Source organism: Pelodiscus sinensis, chromosome 25 (assembly GCF_052426305.1).
Source record: "Pelodiscus sinensis isolate ZL-2025 chromosome 25, ASM5242630v1, whole genome shotgun sequence".
Lineage (NCBI taxonomy): Eukaryota > Metazoa > Chordata > Testudines > Trionychidae > Pelodiscus > Pelodiscus sinensis.
Window position 1 is genome coordinate 15,051,660 of NC_143076.1, and position 16,372 is coordinate 15,068,031.

The window sequence follows — 16,372 nt, forward strand, 5'->3', positions numbered from 1 at the left end:
CAAGAGCTAGCCTTACTCACCAGTTAGCAATGGTTTTGCAATTTCAGCAGAATTGGGCAACATTACAGTAGTGCCCTAGAACTAGTCTGCCAATTCAAGACTGCTTACATAATGAATATTAAGGTCCAAGAACCTATGAATAAAAAGTATCTACCAAAAGAGTTTTGACTACTATACTCTCCCCACATTCTCTATGCCTGGTGCCAGCCAGCATTCATGAAGAAAACATGCCAATGCAGATGGAGATAACCTTGTCCCATGCAACATATAATATAACAGAAGAATGTTTAAAAATACACCAGAAAATAGAACAGACACATTAGAAATGTGAATTGTATTTAATTTTAACAGACACATTTACTCATGAGCAGCCATTCTTAATTTCCCTCCCGTTTTGTACTGAAACTGTTACAAGGATTGCATCTAAAGATGCACTTTTCTAGGTGTAAGTCAAATTGAAATAGTGTTAATGTACATGAGCTGCCATAGTTGGAGTGTCTAGTGAGCAACAGGGTACTGCAAGCAACACAAAGCCAAGAGTATACACAGAGCTGTACTGCAATCTGTTCCCATCAGGCTGTCACTAGGACAGTGGTCCTTTGGCACAAGCTAGTTCTTGTTTTGATTAATTTTCAGATTATTATGGGGAAGGGATAACAAGTATCCAGGATTTTCTTTGACCAAAATTCTAAGAATAGGGGAGCAGTATGCAGTTCAGCAGTAGAGTCAAAAACACATTTCATCCAAGTCCAGTGCTGCATGACAGTGCTTTCACAAACAGGTTGCTGAACCACTTATGGCGGGAAACTTAATACAATAAGTTTCATTTACCCAGCCAGAAGGGCTGAAGACTTGGATCGACTGTGCACTAGCAGTGAGGTCAGCAGCAACCATTACTAAACAGACAAAGCATAGGGACTATTTTTATTAGTCTAACAATTCCAAAGATTTAATAGAACAATGGGCCCACTAGAGAATCTGAACTGGAGAAAATGAGAACATTTTAAAACTGAAGTGCAACTACTTTTCTTCTTACCCAACCAAAGTTAGGCACATCTGCAACCGAGTAAAACGTTAAATAGTTCTCACAAAAATATTTAATCTCCACAGTATATTTTTTCATTATCTTTAGTGAATTCTGTAACAACTTTACAAGAGAATATATTTAATGCAATGCATAAGGTACAGAATAAGTTTATGTAAATAATTTAACCTTTTGTTTCTACCAAGCTCTCCTGGTCACTGATCAATTACATGATCCTTTTTTATAAATTAAAATTTCCTATTGGAAAGTGGAATTTTAAGAGAGGCCACCGTTGTATTCTTCCCCATCACCATTGTAGGACACAATGATTAATGCATTTGGGCACAAGTCCAACAGAAAACATCTGAAAGCATTTTACATACACTATATACATGGACAGCACACTTTGCAGTTTACTAAGGCTGGGACAGTAAATACATTTCATCCAAGAATTGTGATATCAATGACCTCAACTGACGTCAGAGCTTCCTGTGTCAAGAATGTCTGAAAAAACAATTTTCAAGCATACACGTCATCAAAGAAATTATGCCCAGGGATAGAATTCCAATGTCCAAATTACACATGCTAACAGTGGATATTAACACACATAGCAAGAAATTCTCCTAACCATTCTGCAGAACAACTATTTCCACTGCAGTGTTAACAATACACCCTGTTGCAAGAGGGCAAGCAACCATGTAAGATAATTTCATACAAAAACACACACAAGTGAAAGATGGAGCACATTCTCTGTGGCATTCAGAAGAGATTTGATTGTACTGTTTTGACAGGGATCATTTAGTAGTAAAAATCTAAGCTAATGTTGAAATACAAGGAGGAATTCCAATGTATATCTTTTGTCCTATGAAAAAAGTATTCCAAGGGATCTATTCCTCCTCTCAATGTGTGCCTGTTGCTCTCACTAATACTAGCAGGAGACCAGACCACTTAGGGTTCAATTTAAAAAAACCCAACAACCTAGCTTATTGATTTCAACTACCAAACCTTCCCAATTATTTTATGCAGATGTTTACAGTTTGATTCTCTTATTTTGGAGAATACAAGAGATTAGATATCTTGGTATACTTCTTCCTCACCTAACACCCACTCCCACCCCCAATCTGGAGCACACATGAAGTACATATGAAGCATACAATGCTCACATGATTTGAAATTCAAGACACTTGACTTCTTTTTTTAGAAACGTTGGCAAATTCATTAACTGTATAAAATACAGTATAACTGTATATTGCTCTGTAAAGCCTTCTTCAAACTATTTATCTGTACAGACTGGTAAAAATTACCAGCTAATATACATATTTAAAATAAAGGAAGATGTTTTTTAACAGAGTCTAACCACCGAAATATAAATAGCTTGATTAGAACAAAATAATGTAACTCAGGAAAGTCTTGGTTGCTTGGTTCGATTATAGCAGCATGGTTGCTGGTTTTTCAAGGAGCTTTTTGAACTCAGCAAGCCACTGGGCTCCAACTGCTCCATCCACAACTCGATGGTCACAACTAAGAGTAACTGACATCATGCTGGCCACATCAAACCTGGGAAGAGAAACAGAATGCCATATTTACAACTCTGCAAATTAACTGGCACAAATTTGTCAGTCAGTGATATTAGCCACCTAGGACTTTTATATACGATAAACACCAACGGGTGCTAGTCCTGTAATAGTCAGATCTACAAACATTTATATCTCCACAAACGCTTATTATAAAGATCGACATCCTTCATTTTCTAAAATTAAGTGATCCTTTTGAGACATGCAGCTCATGTTATTTAATAAAATGCAAATATGTTCATGATAAAACTTCACTGTACATCTATGTTCAGTCACACTCTAGGCCTGGCTACCTCAGGGTGAGTTTTCAGACAAAATTACCTTTTATCTATACAACATGTTATTCATTTGCTCACCAGATTCAAAAGTCTGCACTGTACCTATTAAAATTCACCAAAAAAAATATGGTCTGAGAAGAAAAGCACGAGTCTGGGATTTAGGAGACAAAGGATCAATGCTCTCCTCTGCCACACATTTCCCGTGCAAAATATTTACTCTTTATGCCTCAGATAATAGGACTTCCCTATCTCATAAGGACACTGTGCCAAGAAATACGTGAGCAATTGAAATATGGTCGCATGTGACCGACTCCCGCCTGCCTCCCTGCATTGCACCGGCTTCCACCTGCCATTGCTCTCTCCTCCCGCCTGCTGCCTCTGACCAGGCTCATCGGTTAACCATGCACACTACTGCATTGCTCAGTGGCACTGTGCAATACTGCAAAATCTGATGGGGAAATTAACATAAGACCATAAGAACGGCCGTACTGGGTCAGACCAAAGGTCCATCTAGCCCAGTATCCTGTCTACCGACAGTGGCCAGCACCAGGTGCCCCAGAGAGTGGACCGAAGACAATGATCAGCGATTTGTCTCCTGCCATCCCTCTCCAGCCTCTGACAAACAGAGGCCAAGGACACCATTTTATCCCCTGGCTAATAGCCTTTTATGGACAAAGTCACTATTCTAAAGTAAATGGCAGCTGTTTGAAGAGTTAATTGATTATGGATAATGCTCTATTTAATACTTACCCCTTCTCATTATTTGCTGGCACCAGTCGGTTCTCTGAAGTACCAACTGCCAGAATACAGGCCTGAGGTGGGTTGATTATGGCAGAGAAATTCTTAATCCCATACATTCCTAAATTGGAAACTGTAAAAGTGCCTCCCTAGAGGAAACAAACACAGATTAACATATGGAACTTCACAAATGTCAGTCCACACAGCAAGTTACTTAACATGGCTAAACTAGGTCATAAACCTGAAAGTGCCTGTTCCGAAGGAGGTCATTTCAATATTCACATTTTTTTTAAGCCAGGGACAATCACAGTTGCAGTGTTTACTAATGCACCAAGCTCCTCACCTGGAATTCGTGGGGCTGGAGTTTCCCTTCTCGTGCTTTGGTTGCCAAAGAGGCAACGTCTTTACTAATAGAAGCTAATCCCTTTATGTGCGCATTGAACACGATGGGAGTTATGAGCCCCACAGGAGTACTCACTGCAATGCTAACATCCACAACGTGATTTCTGTAAGACACAACGGGGACACAACCCAGATTACTTGAGCAAGACACAAAGAAAGATTTTCAAAAGCATTAAAGCCACCTTGTATAGATGACCGATTACTGCCACGTCCATTAAGTCTAGTGACCAGGCCTCGCTCACAAGGAAACTTGAAGAAAAGGTATATGAAGTACTGAGTTTTACACTGCACCATTCTTTCCCTCTTCTATGAGATCCTCCCAGAACCGGGGGAGAATTGTTCCATTTTGCTCTTCACACCATACCGAATAAAGTTACTAGCTACATTTGCACCACACACTTACTGCCGGATAACAGTGTCCAACCAGGAGGAATTTGCTTCAGGAACCTTCATACATGCCAGAGCTGAAGCTTTAATGATGAAGTCATTGACAGAAAGCTTAATGTTCTCTGACACCTCCTGTAAAGAGAAGACAGAGGTTTGAAACATCAGTGATTTACTCTCTCCTTACAGTCGCCACAAAAACTGAATTCGTTTGCATAAACACGAGACTACATGGCCTGTGACATTTACTGCATGACCCTATCGAGTCAATATGGCACATATCTAAGACGACAGAACCTCTGAAAGTATCTTAAGCCCACGTAACATTTGCATCCTCCGAGGTTGAGAAGCAGCATTCAGTTTTGTGTAATCTTAATTTCCCTAAAAGGAAAAACTCTGCTCAGCAGCAGCCTCTCATTTATCCTACTCTTTATCTTATTTTCTAGCTGAGGCAATAACAGTCCAAGAAAGCTGTGAAGCTTGATTTGAATTCCAGGTGATCCGGTTGGGGAATTGAGCATGCAAAGGGCAGTGTTTGGATGAAGACAACTTCGCTACAGTCTGTCACAAGAGGGTCCAGATGTGACTGGGAAGCAGCAAATTGATGTGAAGGTACCTATTCCAAAGCCTAGCTGGCTCACCATCCTGGTTATCTACCTGCCCTCTCAGACCCACACCGCAACTCCTCAGGAGTGTTACCTTATTGAGTTCTTTTCTGAGCACCAGTATTTCTCCCATGTTTATATCAATTGACAGATAGTAGTGAGGTATTGTTTGTTTAGACTGCATCAAACGCTGAGCGATAACCTGAAGGCAAACAGAGCAGGACATTAAAACAACACAATTTGCAAAACGGGTTTCCACCACGTTAAAAGTAGGGTTGACAATACACCTTCGCTGTCACAGACGTACACGTTATAGCGCAACTAGGTTTGGTCCAGTATAGGCATGTAACAGTGTAGTCAATTAACAGATTAACCAATAAGAAAAAAAAAACGTATAGGTTAATGCTACAGACTACATGCATTTCCTCTCCCCACCCCCACCCAGTACATTTTTTAGCAGGCTGGCCAGCAGCCTGGCTCAGTTCTGGCTCACACCAAGTCCAGAAGCTCAGACTCCCCTCCCGGAGAGGGGCTAGTGCCACCCCTTTATCAGAGGCAGCAGCATGGGGCAACAGGCAGCCAGTCCATGAGGGGAGCTGGTTTTTAAATTGGCTCTCCTCATGGACCAGCTTCCACCGGGCACCTTGCAATGCTGCCTCTGTATCAGAGGCAGCAGCATGGAATGGCAGGGGGCTCTTCAGGAGTGGGGCTGGAGTGCCCTGGCTGAGGGCCCTGCCCTTAGGAACTATAGCATAGTCAAGTAACCAATAAGAATTCATGAGGTTACTCGTCTATTCAATTAACCAAGATTTAGCATCCCATGTCCAGTAGTCCTTGGCATTGCTGAGAAGCAGACAATAGCCAGAAGACAAATATATGGATTTTAAAGCTATAATTTATACTCCTACTGTCACTGATTCTCCTAAGCTATTGGACGCATTGGGACAGAGAAAAGTTTAAGTTATGGTGACTTGGAAAGCACAAAAGCTTAGTTTTGTGGACATGGGTCCCATCTGTTATTTATATTTTAGAGAAAGATTGTACATGAGGCCAGGAACGTTATTTATAAAAGTGATAAAGCAGGTGCTATATATAAAAGGCACCTCCTCAAGAACTCACTCTCACCTTCAAGTGAAGCTCATTACACCAGAAGAGAGAGATGTGGCCAATAAGAATGGTTGTCCGTTACAAGCAAACCTCAAGACACAGCGCACTATCATAAATCACTAATGGTGCTAAAAAAGAAAGGGGGATTTTGCTTCTATTTCTCAAGATATGGGAGGAGCTCTTCCTTGTCCCCTTCTTTGGGTTCATCTTATTGGTTACTTGATCTTCTTTGGGTTCATCAACCACCGCCACATGGTCTGTCCACCTCTGCTTGAGATGCAAACTGCTGCAGATTAGAGTTGAGGTGCACTGACAAAGCTGTGAACAGGGAAGGGCCTCGCAGTTCACAATGGAGGTGCATCAGCAAAGCAGCCTGGGGGATGCTTGACAACCCCTGCCAGTCCTATGCCTGGCTCAAGACAGCACTATTAAACCGCTTGTTCTCAAGAACAAGTTCTTCCACCAAGTTCACTACCCTTCAGTGACCAGCTGGCCTGCCTGGTTGAAAGGCACCTTGGTTAACAGCAATTAAATGTTTAAGTGTTTCCGGAAAGACTCCTATGTATAGATACAACCTCCTCTTTAAAAGAAGGGGAAGAAAGAAAGCCTCTTACCCTCCGAATATTACTAACGGGGACATCTGTGAAGACGCCTGTAGGAGGTGCTGCTGGAACTGCAGGCGGCACAGGAGTTGCCTCAGCCTGTATGCAAAGAGAGACACAGAGAGCTGGGTTTTCAATCATTGTTCAAACGTGAGTGTGGGTGCGTAGGCAACTAGAAATCAGCAGTACACAGACAAACTATGGGATAACTCCAGAGAACAAAGCGGTGGTAGAAAACAGCTAAGACATGGCTACTCTCCCTGTTTCTGGGTCCCCTTCTTCAATCAGCTCCCTTCCTATAGCTTCCTACCCATTTTTCTTCAATTCACTTGAAGTGATTCACAAGCTTAAATGTTAAAGCCTTGGTAATACTCAGTTCCCTGAATGTGGCACTGGTGGTTCTATGAAACACACGATATGGATATCTGTAGCTACTGTGTTCTATATTCGAAGTAAGGACTGGTAATAAGTATTAGCGATAGATACCAGCCTACAAGGTGACAGCTACAAAGCAGAACCCCATCAAACAATGATGGGAACGTAAGGATGTTTTTAATAATGGATTTCCTTTTGATTTTCCCCTCATTAAGCTGCATTCCTCAAAGCTCCACCACACCATTAGCTGCTCAGTTATATGGTAATGGAAACCATATAAACACCTGCAGAGGCAGGATGTGCTTCTACAGTGAAATGCCACAGTGAGAAATTAAAAAAAGAATCTCTCATCTCCTATTTCTGAAAGTCCTACATATGCTGACTCCCCAGCGCTTTCAGATACATTTCACACTGTCCAATCACCAGCATAATTGTCAGTCTTCAGAATTCTTGTACTATGCCATCTGGTTGCAGTCTCCAGTAGGGATGTGAAGAACTAGTCAACTATTTGATAAGCAAATGCTTATTGGAGAGTCGACATGCTAGTCGACTAGTCGCTTCCCCTCTCCCCCTCTTGCTGTTGGGGTGTAACCAGGCTGCACGTGGCGTTTCAAAGCAGCAGCGCTGCATGGAGCCCAGGATCAGCTGGGGAGTCCCCTGCTGACCCAGGGCTCCGTGTGGCGCTACTGCCTTGAAACACCACGGGGAGCCCAGCCTCAGGCTCCCTGCAGCATTTCAAAGCGGCAGCGCTGTGTGGAGCCCAAGATAAGCTGGAGTCCCCCGCTGATCCGGGGCTCCACCCAGCACTTTCGCCTTTAAAGTGTAGCAACGGTTGTTGCTACACTTCAAAAGAGGAATCGCCCTATCGACTAATCAAATAGTCGATATTTAACATCCTTAGTCTCCGGCTGCTTCCCAAGAGCAGAAGCTGCTCCATACCCTTGTTGTAATAGTAGTACCAGAGCTCACAGATTTGAGTCCTACTCACAGGGGCAACCTTTGGAGGCACAAATGACTCAATATCTTTCTTCGTGATTCTGCCATCTGGTCCAGTACCTGGTGGAGGTATACATGAAACATAAGAGGTTTTCATGCAATGCCATATTAGGAACATGCAAATAAAAATGGAACCCGCTCCCTTTCCAATACAGTCACTTAACTGGAAGGAAATTGACAGCTAAGCACACATCTAAGGGCAAAAGAGACTTGGATAAGAACGGAAATGGTAATTCACCTTTCACTTGTGCAATGTCGATTCCTCTTTCTGCTGCCAATTTCTTCGCCACGGGGCTAATTATTATTCTTCCTTTATGTACAGGAGCCCCAGGTGGGGAGACTGCTGGAGCTGAAGGGACAGTGGGCTGGGGAGGAGGAGCTGCCACCTTAAGAGAGTTGGTTAGACACAGTCGTTAGTTGCACAGATATTCAGCTAAAGTCTTACACGTGAGAAAGCAAAGAGAACGTGGGCCTCTGGTTACCAGAAACCAACCAGAGAATGTTCATAAATGAGCAATAAAAGTGATCAGGGCTGGAGGGGCTGATTTAGGAGATTAAGGAAGAGAGTAAGAGCTAGAGCAGCAAAACGGTGGCCAGAATCAGAGGTGGGGAACACTACAAGGATAAGGAAGAATTATTATTTAGGAAGGTACAGATTACATTTTCTCATACTGTCTTCTATCAGAAAGCTTTTCGGGTGTACAACTCATTGGGCTGTGGAATCATCTCCCAGAGGAAGGGGCAGTAAGTAATTTACATCCTCATCATTTGGGGTGTTTACAACTAGAACAGGCAGTAGCCCGGAGAACAGGTGTAGGGAACAACCTCCATCAGTTCCCAGAAGATAGACTGACATATTGTATCCATCTCATGTTATCCTTCCACTCATGATCCCACAAACACGTGGATTGCAGTTCCATCTTCAAAAGTCCAGCAGGATTATTCAGGTCAGATTATGCTAATGGTTCCCTACTTCTCTTCCCTCTCAGAGATCCTCTTTACCGGAGTGGGGGGTGGTGCTTGTGGTTTGATGTCAGCTACTCCAGTCTCCCTATAGTCAGCAAATGCTGGAATATCAGACTCCTTCTCCACAATGATGCAGAGTGCCGTTCCTAAGGGCACATCCCTTGTTCCTTCAGAAACCAGAATTTTTGCCAGGTAACCTTCTTCCTGCACTTCAAAGCCTTAAAAGAAAAAAAAAATGACTGATGAATGCTGGGGAAGATCAAACAGCCAGAAAGAGCTGGAATTGGGGCCTCACAACCTTACCACAGTGGCACAATGAAGAGTTCTTCTAGGTGATGCTTTCAGTCTCCTCCAGTAACTAAACTCCTGCTATTTGTAATGGATCTTTAAAACAAAACTGAACGAGGAGAAGTCTCCACGTAAGGCAGGTCTAACACAAGAGGATTGGTGCAAAGCTGGGAGCTGCTTTTAACAGCTCTATCAACTAGAACTACAAGAGGACAAGAAATAGCTTTAAATAGCTCCTTTTACATTACACCAAGGCCAGCTGCCCCTTCCAGTGGGAAAAGAGTCTGTTTTGAAGCTCTACTATGAATCACTCTCAAGAGGTTACAGAACAATCTACTGTCCCTCTTAGGGCTAAAAATTGCTCACCTATCGTGGCTTTGTCTGTTTCAATTTCTGCCAGTAAGTCTCCTTCACTCAGTTTCTCACCAACCTTCTTCTCCCACCTTTGAACCGTACCCATCGTCATTGTAGGCGAGAGAGCCGGGAGAAGAATCTACGGAGTCAAAAGAATGCGAGTGTATCACAACAGACAACTGAAAGTCAACAGGAGCATGTAACCCCAACAAGCAAGTTACCCTTGAGAATGAGCTAGGGATTAAGGATGTCAAGGACGAGTCGACTAGTTACTTTCCTCCCCCGCCGACAGAAGCAGCGAAGAGATGTGTGTGTGTGGTGGAGTATTTCAAAGGGGCAGCTCTGCAGAGCCAAGCCTGGGCTCAGATGTGCGAGGTTGCCCCTTTGACATGCCGAGGCTGTGTTCAAAGAGGAGCACCACACAGCTGATCCCCAGCTCAGCTGTGTGTCGCTGCCCCTTTCAAACACTGAGGCGGCATTTCAAAGGAGCGCTGTGGAGCCCAAGATCAGTGAGGAGTCCCCAGCTGATCCCAGGCTCCCCAGCATTTCCACAGAACCTGGGGTCAGTCCCCAGCTGAGTCTGGGTTCCGCTGAAATGCCACGGGGAGCCCGGGATCAGCTGGGGATTCTGCAGCTGACCTCGGGCTCTACAGCGCCCCTTTGAAATGCCGCCACGGGGATTCTTTTACATTTCAAAGCTGGCACGCCGTGTGCAGCCTGGAGTCAGTGGACTTTCTCCTGGCCCCAGGCTGCACAAGGAGGAATGCGGAAGTGCCTATCGACTAGTCAATGGAAATTCTATTGACTACTCGACTAGTCAATTAACCGCAATTTAACATCCTTACTAGGGATGTGAATGGTTAACTGGTAAACATCATCCCTCCCACATAACTGGGACCCAGCAGAGTAACAGACGGTGTAATGAAACTCCTAAATCCCTTTTGTAACGTTTAGTGGCCTACAGAAATCACATGATTTCAGCAAGCCACAAACCAAAGTTAGAGGCCTAGACTTCCTAAACAATGAATGGGAAGAAATGCACTTTAGAAAGTTATCCGCAAAAGCCAGCACACTAGACTGAGAACAACGTAAACCAGTCAGTAGGGATGTTAAATAATTATCTGGTAATCAGAGGTAAATCGGCCCTTGCCAGTGAACTCCGATGGTGGCCAGCCATGCCAGGCCAGATCAGCCCCAGAATTTGACCAGTTAACCATTTTAACATCCCTACCAGCCAATGCCAACAACAGGGGAGTGTGCCTCTCTCATACAGATAAGCACTTGTGCGCAGGCTGCAGGGAAGCACCTATCTCAGCTAGTGACCGTGAAGGGGAACCAGCCATTCTTATGGGAATGAGTTCAGCGCCTGTCTCATTCCACACAGAAACATCTGGAGGATGAGGTGGTGGTGGGGCCCCACACCTTATAACTTTCAGCCCAGCAACTGAGTGTTCCCCTAGGACGTGGGAGATCAAAGTTCAATCCTCGCCCTCTGTCATGATCATGAGGGATGGCCAGCAGCCTGGAGATTCAGGAGTTAACTGTATCTAGCCAGGCAGCAGTCAGCCAATAGAAATTCAGATAGGGATTTCAAACTGAGACAAAGGAATTTTTGGTTTTTCCCTCCTTTGTCTTTAAGCAGTAGACTCTCCTGATACTGAGGGGGACAGACAACATGTCTCTTTCCAAGAAAAGACTCTTCACTATCTGTAAGTAGGGTAAAGTTTAGATAAATCCATTAGATTTTATTGTTTTATGGTTTGGGAATGGGAATTTGATGTCTGTGCTCTTAGAAATGGGTTTTCCCCTCCTCTGTAACTAAGTTTTGTTCCCATGGGAAAATTCCCCATGAGTTTATTAATTGGTGGCTCTTATCATCTAGTCAATCCAACTATGCTTGTAACAGGAGTATTGTGGGTGATAATAAAAGTTCTTTCTTTTTTATTAAGCTGGTATTAGTTAATTTGTGTGTCCTGGTTTTACTTCAGGGCTGAGATTTCCCAAGTGATCTCTTCCCTGGTTTTCTTACCATTACTTGGGTGGTGGCAGCGGATTTTTATCCCCAAAATCTAGGTTTTTGGGATTTTGGGGGGGAAGTTTTATATCCAAGCCTGGAAAGAGAAGGTTTTGGGGTATTTTTGTGGGTCCCCACTTCTGCATTCATTGTACCAGAGTGGGGAATCAACCCTGTCACCCTCCCACTCTAATTAAGAGGGTGAGAAAGGGTTAGAACAGGGATCTCCCACCTCTCCAGAGCACACTCAAAACACTGAGCAATGGGATATTCTGATGTGGGGCTCCCTCATTCTCTCCTCTGAAGTTGTTCCATTGTGGATCAATAATGAACGTGTAGCTGGAGCAGGGAGATTGCACCCAGGGTCTCCCCTCTCCCGGGGCGTGTCCTAAGCACTGGATTACATAATTATTCTCTCTCCCATTCTAGTCCAATGACTAGGTATTTATCCTCAGGAGAACAGTCACTGGGCCAGAGACAGAGCGTGGCTTCATGTGGTTTGTTGGGTGCCTTCATGCCTTGCTCCACATCTATGTCGTTAGGCCCTCTGCTAGCCACATTTAACCAGTCAATATCATTGCCTCCTAATAAGGAGAGAATTATGTGCACATGGGAGCTTTTTATAGCCTGTGGGAATTGGAATCCCAGGGGGAGCAAATGACTTTCCTCAGATGATACCAGATGCCCTATAAGTTTTCAAAATATAACAGATCAGGGTCCCCCCACTGAAGCCCATTTTAAATCTGCAGAATAGATCAACTGACCCACACTCCTGCAGCTAGAGCCAGTGAGACCTATGCTTTGTATCCACATCACAGTGCCTAGGATATAACAGTTTTAGAGAGGCAGAAGAGACACCGACAAATGTTAAGGAATAATTCACTGAGGATATGGATATGCTTTACCTGCATGTGAGGAGGGTAAGAGCTTCCTGGAGCCTGCACAGAAGGCTGAGCTGGTGTTGGGGGAGCTGCTGCTGGAGGGGGAGGCACTGAGGCTGCTGGGACAGCAGATGCTATGGAATCCAAGGTAAAATTCTTAAAGGCATCAATAAACTCAGGCCTAGAACAGGAATGAAAGAAGATAATACAGAAAAAAATTCTTCATCAAGAGCACCCAGCCTGCCAGGTTCCCAAAACAGTATTCTAGTGAGATGTGATCAATCCACTTACTTTTCAACTGTGATGCATATTACAGACCCAATGGGAACATCCCTTGTCCCTTCTGATACCAGGATCTTGGCCAAGTAACATTCTTCCATACTCTCAAACCCCACCGTCGCTTTGTCCGTTTCCACCTTTGCAGAAAGAGAATGATCTTGTAATGGGGCAGGGGCGGGGGGAGCCTTCACATCAGCTCAGAATCATGAAGTTTGATGTTTGTGGGTTAGAGGTGAAGATTCCTGGTGCATAAAGCCATGGTGAGAATTAGCTCATCTGGCAGCAGCAACTTGGTTGAAAAGGAAAAGACACTGTAGAGCAAATAAGGTTCAATCGCTCTCATAAGGAGGTAGAAACAGCAGGCAACGTGGAGAGGCAGTGGGGTTGTGGCTGTTTTTAATTCCTTCAATAAAAAGGCTTTAGAAGAATATTTTTATTATTTGTATTTCATTGTACCTAGGTGCCCCAGACATTGATCAAAACCCCACTGTGCCAGGTGCCATATATATAAAAAAAAACCCAGAGAGTCCTTCCTTTCCCAACACAGGTGTTTGGGGCGAGGACTCTCTTTGGGTTTTGTATACATATAACTTGTTTTATATAAGGTGCTTGTTTGAAAATTTAACAATTGGCTACTTGAAGCTGGCATTATGGGCTGATGAGAGGTGGGAGCCAAACTTACAATGCTGAATCAGAGATAAGAAGTAAGGATGAAGTCAGAACATTTACATCTGCTTGAGGTAACCCGAGACAAAATCCAGGGCATGTACTTAGTATGGGGGCAATTTTAGAAATGATAGCGTGTCTTGTCCTCTAGTGATGGTGTAGCTTCCCATCCCACCAGAAAGTGAGAGGCCCTAAGGGAGATCTCATCCACAAGAACTGTCCCTTGGTGCCAATGTTCCCTTTAAGCTTTTCCATCCACGTGCGGAATTTTTCCATCAATATGTGGAATAAAGTTTATGCACACCACGGTATGTGGAAATGTGCACCACCAGTAGAAACAAAAAGCCTAACTGTGGGCACTCTGCTAATCAGCTGGGAGGTACTGGAATCTCTCCTGAGCAGCTGCACAAGTGCACAGCTTACAGGGAACACTGCTTGGTGTCCCATAACTGGTCCTCCTGGTCGCGAGTAACCTCTCCACAGTACCTCTGCAATCAGATCTCCCTCGCTGATCTTTTCCCCTTCCTTCTTCTCCCACCGAGCGATAGTCCCCATCTGCATTGTAGGGGAAAGAGACGGCAAAGCCACCTGCAAAAGAACAACCCAGTCACAGTAAAATTACCATGTTTTACAAGCAGCCCTGAAACAACCTTCCACCAAGAAAGGTGCGAGGCCAGTTCATGCTCTCGTATCCAGAAACAATCAAGGTGTCAACCATAAAGTAACCATAAAGCTAATGCAACAATATTTATTCAGAGCCCTTCTTCCCAATATGCCTCATAACTGGGACAGACTCGCCGCACTCATCCCCTTGAGCGCTAAAGGGCAGCTAATGACGCGGTGCAAGGCAGGGGGACAAGGGCAAATCCCAGTATCGGGAGATCCATTCTCAGCGAGGGCAGATTACTGGGCTCTCAGCAAGCGGCTTCTAGGGTGATCGGGGTCACGCCCTGCTGGTTGGGGGGCCTAGGAAGAGTCGGACCCTGCTCCAAGGCCTGGCGGGCGAGTCTGTGGGGTGGGGGGGACGTTTCAGTGGGGGGGCGCAGTGGGGGTTCAGGGAGCAGCCGCAGGGTCGCGGAGGACACGAGCCCAGCGGGGGGGGGGGGGAGCAAGGGGGTGACCCTGACTCGGGTGACCCCGGCCGGGGGAGGCGGGGAGCGGCCCCCACAGCCCCGGGGGTTCGAGTCCCGGCCCCTCACCTTCTGGTGGGGCGGGAGGCTGCACCACCGCCGGGGGGCGGGGCGGGGCCAGGGCTCCCTCGGCGGCAGCAGCAGCCCCGCGGGCCCGGGCCCCGGTTCCAGGCTGCTCCGGCCCCGCGCGGGCCCCAGGCTGCCCCCGCTCAGGGCGCGGGCCCCCCGGCCCGGGCTCGCCCCCGCCCCGCCAGGCACCCGCCGCGGGGCCGCGCACGGGGCCAGGCGCCGCGCGATCACGCGCCACATGCTGCAGCGGAGCCGGGACCCGCCGGCAGCTCCGGCAATGACCTCGCTCCCCTCCGACTCCGGGCGCCCACCGCGCTTTACGGCAGCGACAGTGTCGCGAGGAGCCGCAAAGCGCAGAGGGCGGAGGCCCTCCCCGTGCCAGCGTCCTGGGGAGTGGTGGGGGGGAGGGAGGAGGGGGGGTTGGGGGGAGGGAGGAGGGAGGTGGAGGGGGGCTGGGAGAAGGGGGTGGAGGGAGGGGTTGGGGGGAGGGGTGGAGGGGGGCTGGGAGCAGGGGGGGAGGGAGGGATGGGGTTGGGGGAGGGAGTAGGAGAGGTGGAGGGGGGGAGGGGGGCTGGGAGAAGGGGGGGAGGAGGGAGGGGGTTGGGGGGAGGGAGTAGGAGAGGTGGAGGGGGGCTGGGAGAAGGGGGTGGAGTGAGGGGGTTGGGGGGAGGGAGTTGGAGGGGGACTGGGAGAAGGGGGGTGGAGGGAGGAGTAGGGGGTTGGGGGGAGGGAGTAGGAGGGTGGAAGGAGGGCTGGAGGGAGGTGGAGGGGGCTGGGAGCAGAGGGTTTTGGTGGCAAGGTGGGGAGAAGATGGGGGATCAGTAGGGTCTGTGGAGTCTGGGGGGGTTATAGCGGGGGTGGAGGTGCAGTTTGGGGGAATAACTGGATAAAAGACAGCACAGAGATGGGGGGCATAGGATAGAACAAAGGATCATATGCAGGGTAGGAGTAGGGAAGAATCACAGACACTTGAGGGGGGGTCTCTTCTGTGCTATTCACTCCCATTGGTGCCAAGACAGCTCCGCAGTTGGGCACTGGGAAGGTGAAAGGTTACAGGAAGCTAAATACTGAACCCAGATGTGCTGATTCAGTGCATCCTTCTGCAGCTGTCAACCAAGTCCCTCCCTGGTCACCACCGTGCTGCCCCTGTGGGGAATGTAGCTCCTTTTATGATGCTTGTTTTATGACTCACAGGCAGATGCTGTGATTCTTGTATGTACTGATGAAGGAAAAATGCTACACATACTATGAACATGGTTGAGTTTAAACTCATGCAGACCCGCAGAACGCCCTAGGAGGGAGGGAGTTGTGAGATATAAAAGTCAGGTTTTGTCATCACTTGCCAAGTGAGGAACATGAGGTTGTTCCCTAGCTGGGAAGTTGGCTTTAGAGCACAATCAAACCTGTATGTCTGTTCTGCTTAGGCCCCCAGCAGCAGGCCACCAACTTCAGAAATAGTGCCAGGTTGGTCTCAAGCACAGGTTTTAGCATCAAGGTCTTAATTTTTATTATTCAGGGTGTCTCTGCCTCAGTTTCCCCGTTGGTTAAATGTTCCAATCCTTCAGCTACCCTTAGGGCATGTCTCCGCTGGGGAGTTATTTTGAAATAACTCCCCTTATTTCGAAATAAGGTATTCGAAA

The 16,372-nt window shown here is 46.4% G+C and overlaps 1 protein-coding gene across 1 annotated transcript; it reads right to left on the reverse strand.

The window, feature by feature from the left end:
* Positions 1-319: 319 nt before the first annotated feature.
* DLAT (dihydrolipoamide S-acetyltransferase) lies at positions 320-15,050 on the reverse strand. Its single transcript, XM_075909427.2, has 14 exons — positions 14,733-15,050; positions 14,020-14,121; positions 12,880-13,004; positions 12,613-12,769; positions 9,706-9,832; positions 9,088-9,269; positions 8,324-8,471; positions 8,078-8,145; positions 6,727-6,813; positions 5,100-5,207; positions 4,420-4,535; positions 3,958-4,120; positions 3,627-3,763; positions 320-2,581 (listed from the first exon to the last, which is right to left on the reverse strand). Exons 1-14 carry the CDS (start codon positions 14,970-14,972, stop codon positions 2,452-2,454), a joined length of 1,890 nt encoding a protein of 629 aa, XP_075765542.2. The 5' UTR covers positions 14,973-15,050; the 3' UTR covers positions 320-2,451.
* Between the last annotated feature and the right edge of the window lie 1,322 nt (positions 15,051-16,372).

Coding starts and splice junctions, on each gene's coding strand:
- DLAT (XM_075909427.2), bottom strand. CDS start 14,972: ATGTGGCGCGTGATCGCGCGGCGCCTGGCCCCGTGCGCGGCCCCGCGG. Junction 12,770..12,879: donor ATATGCATCACAGTTGAAAA/GTAAGTGGATTG, acceptor TTCCTGTTCTAG/GCCTGAGTTTATTGATGCCT. Junction 5,208..6,726: donor CCGTTAGTAATATTCGGAGG/GTAAGAGGCTTT, acceptor GTTTGCCTTCAG/GTTATCGCTCAGCGTTTGAT.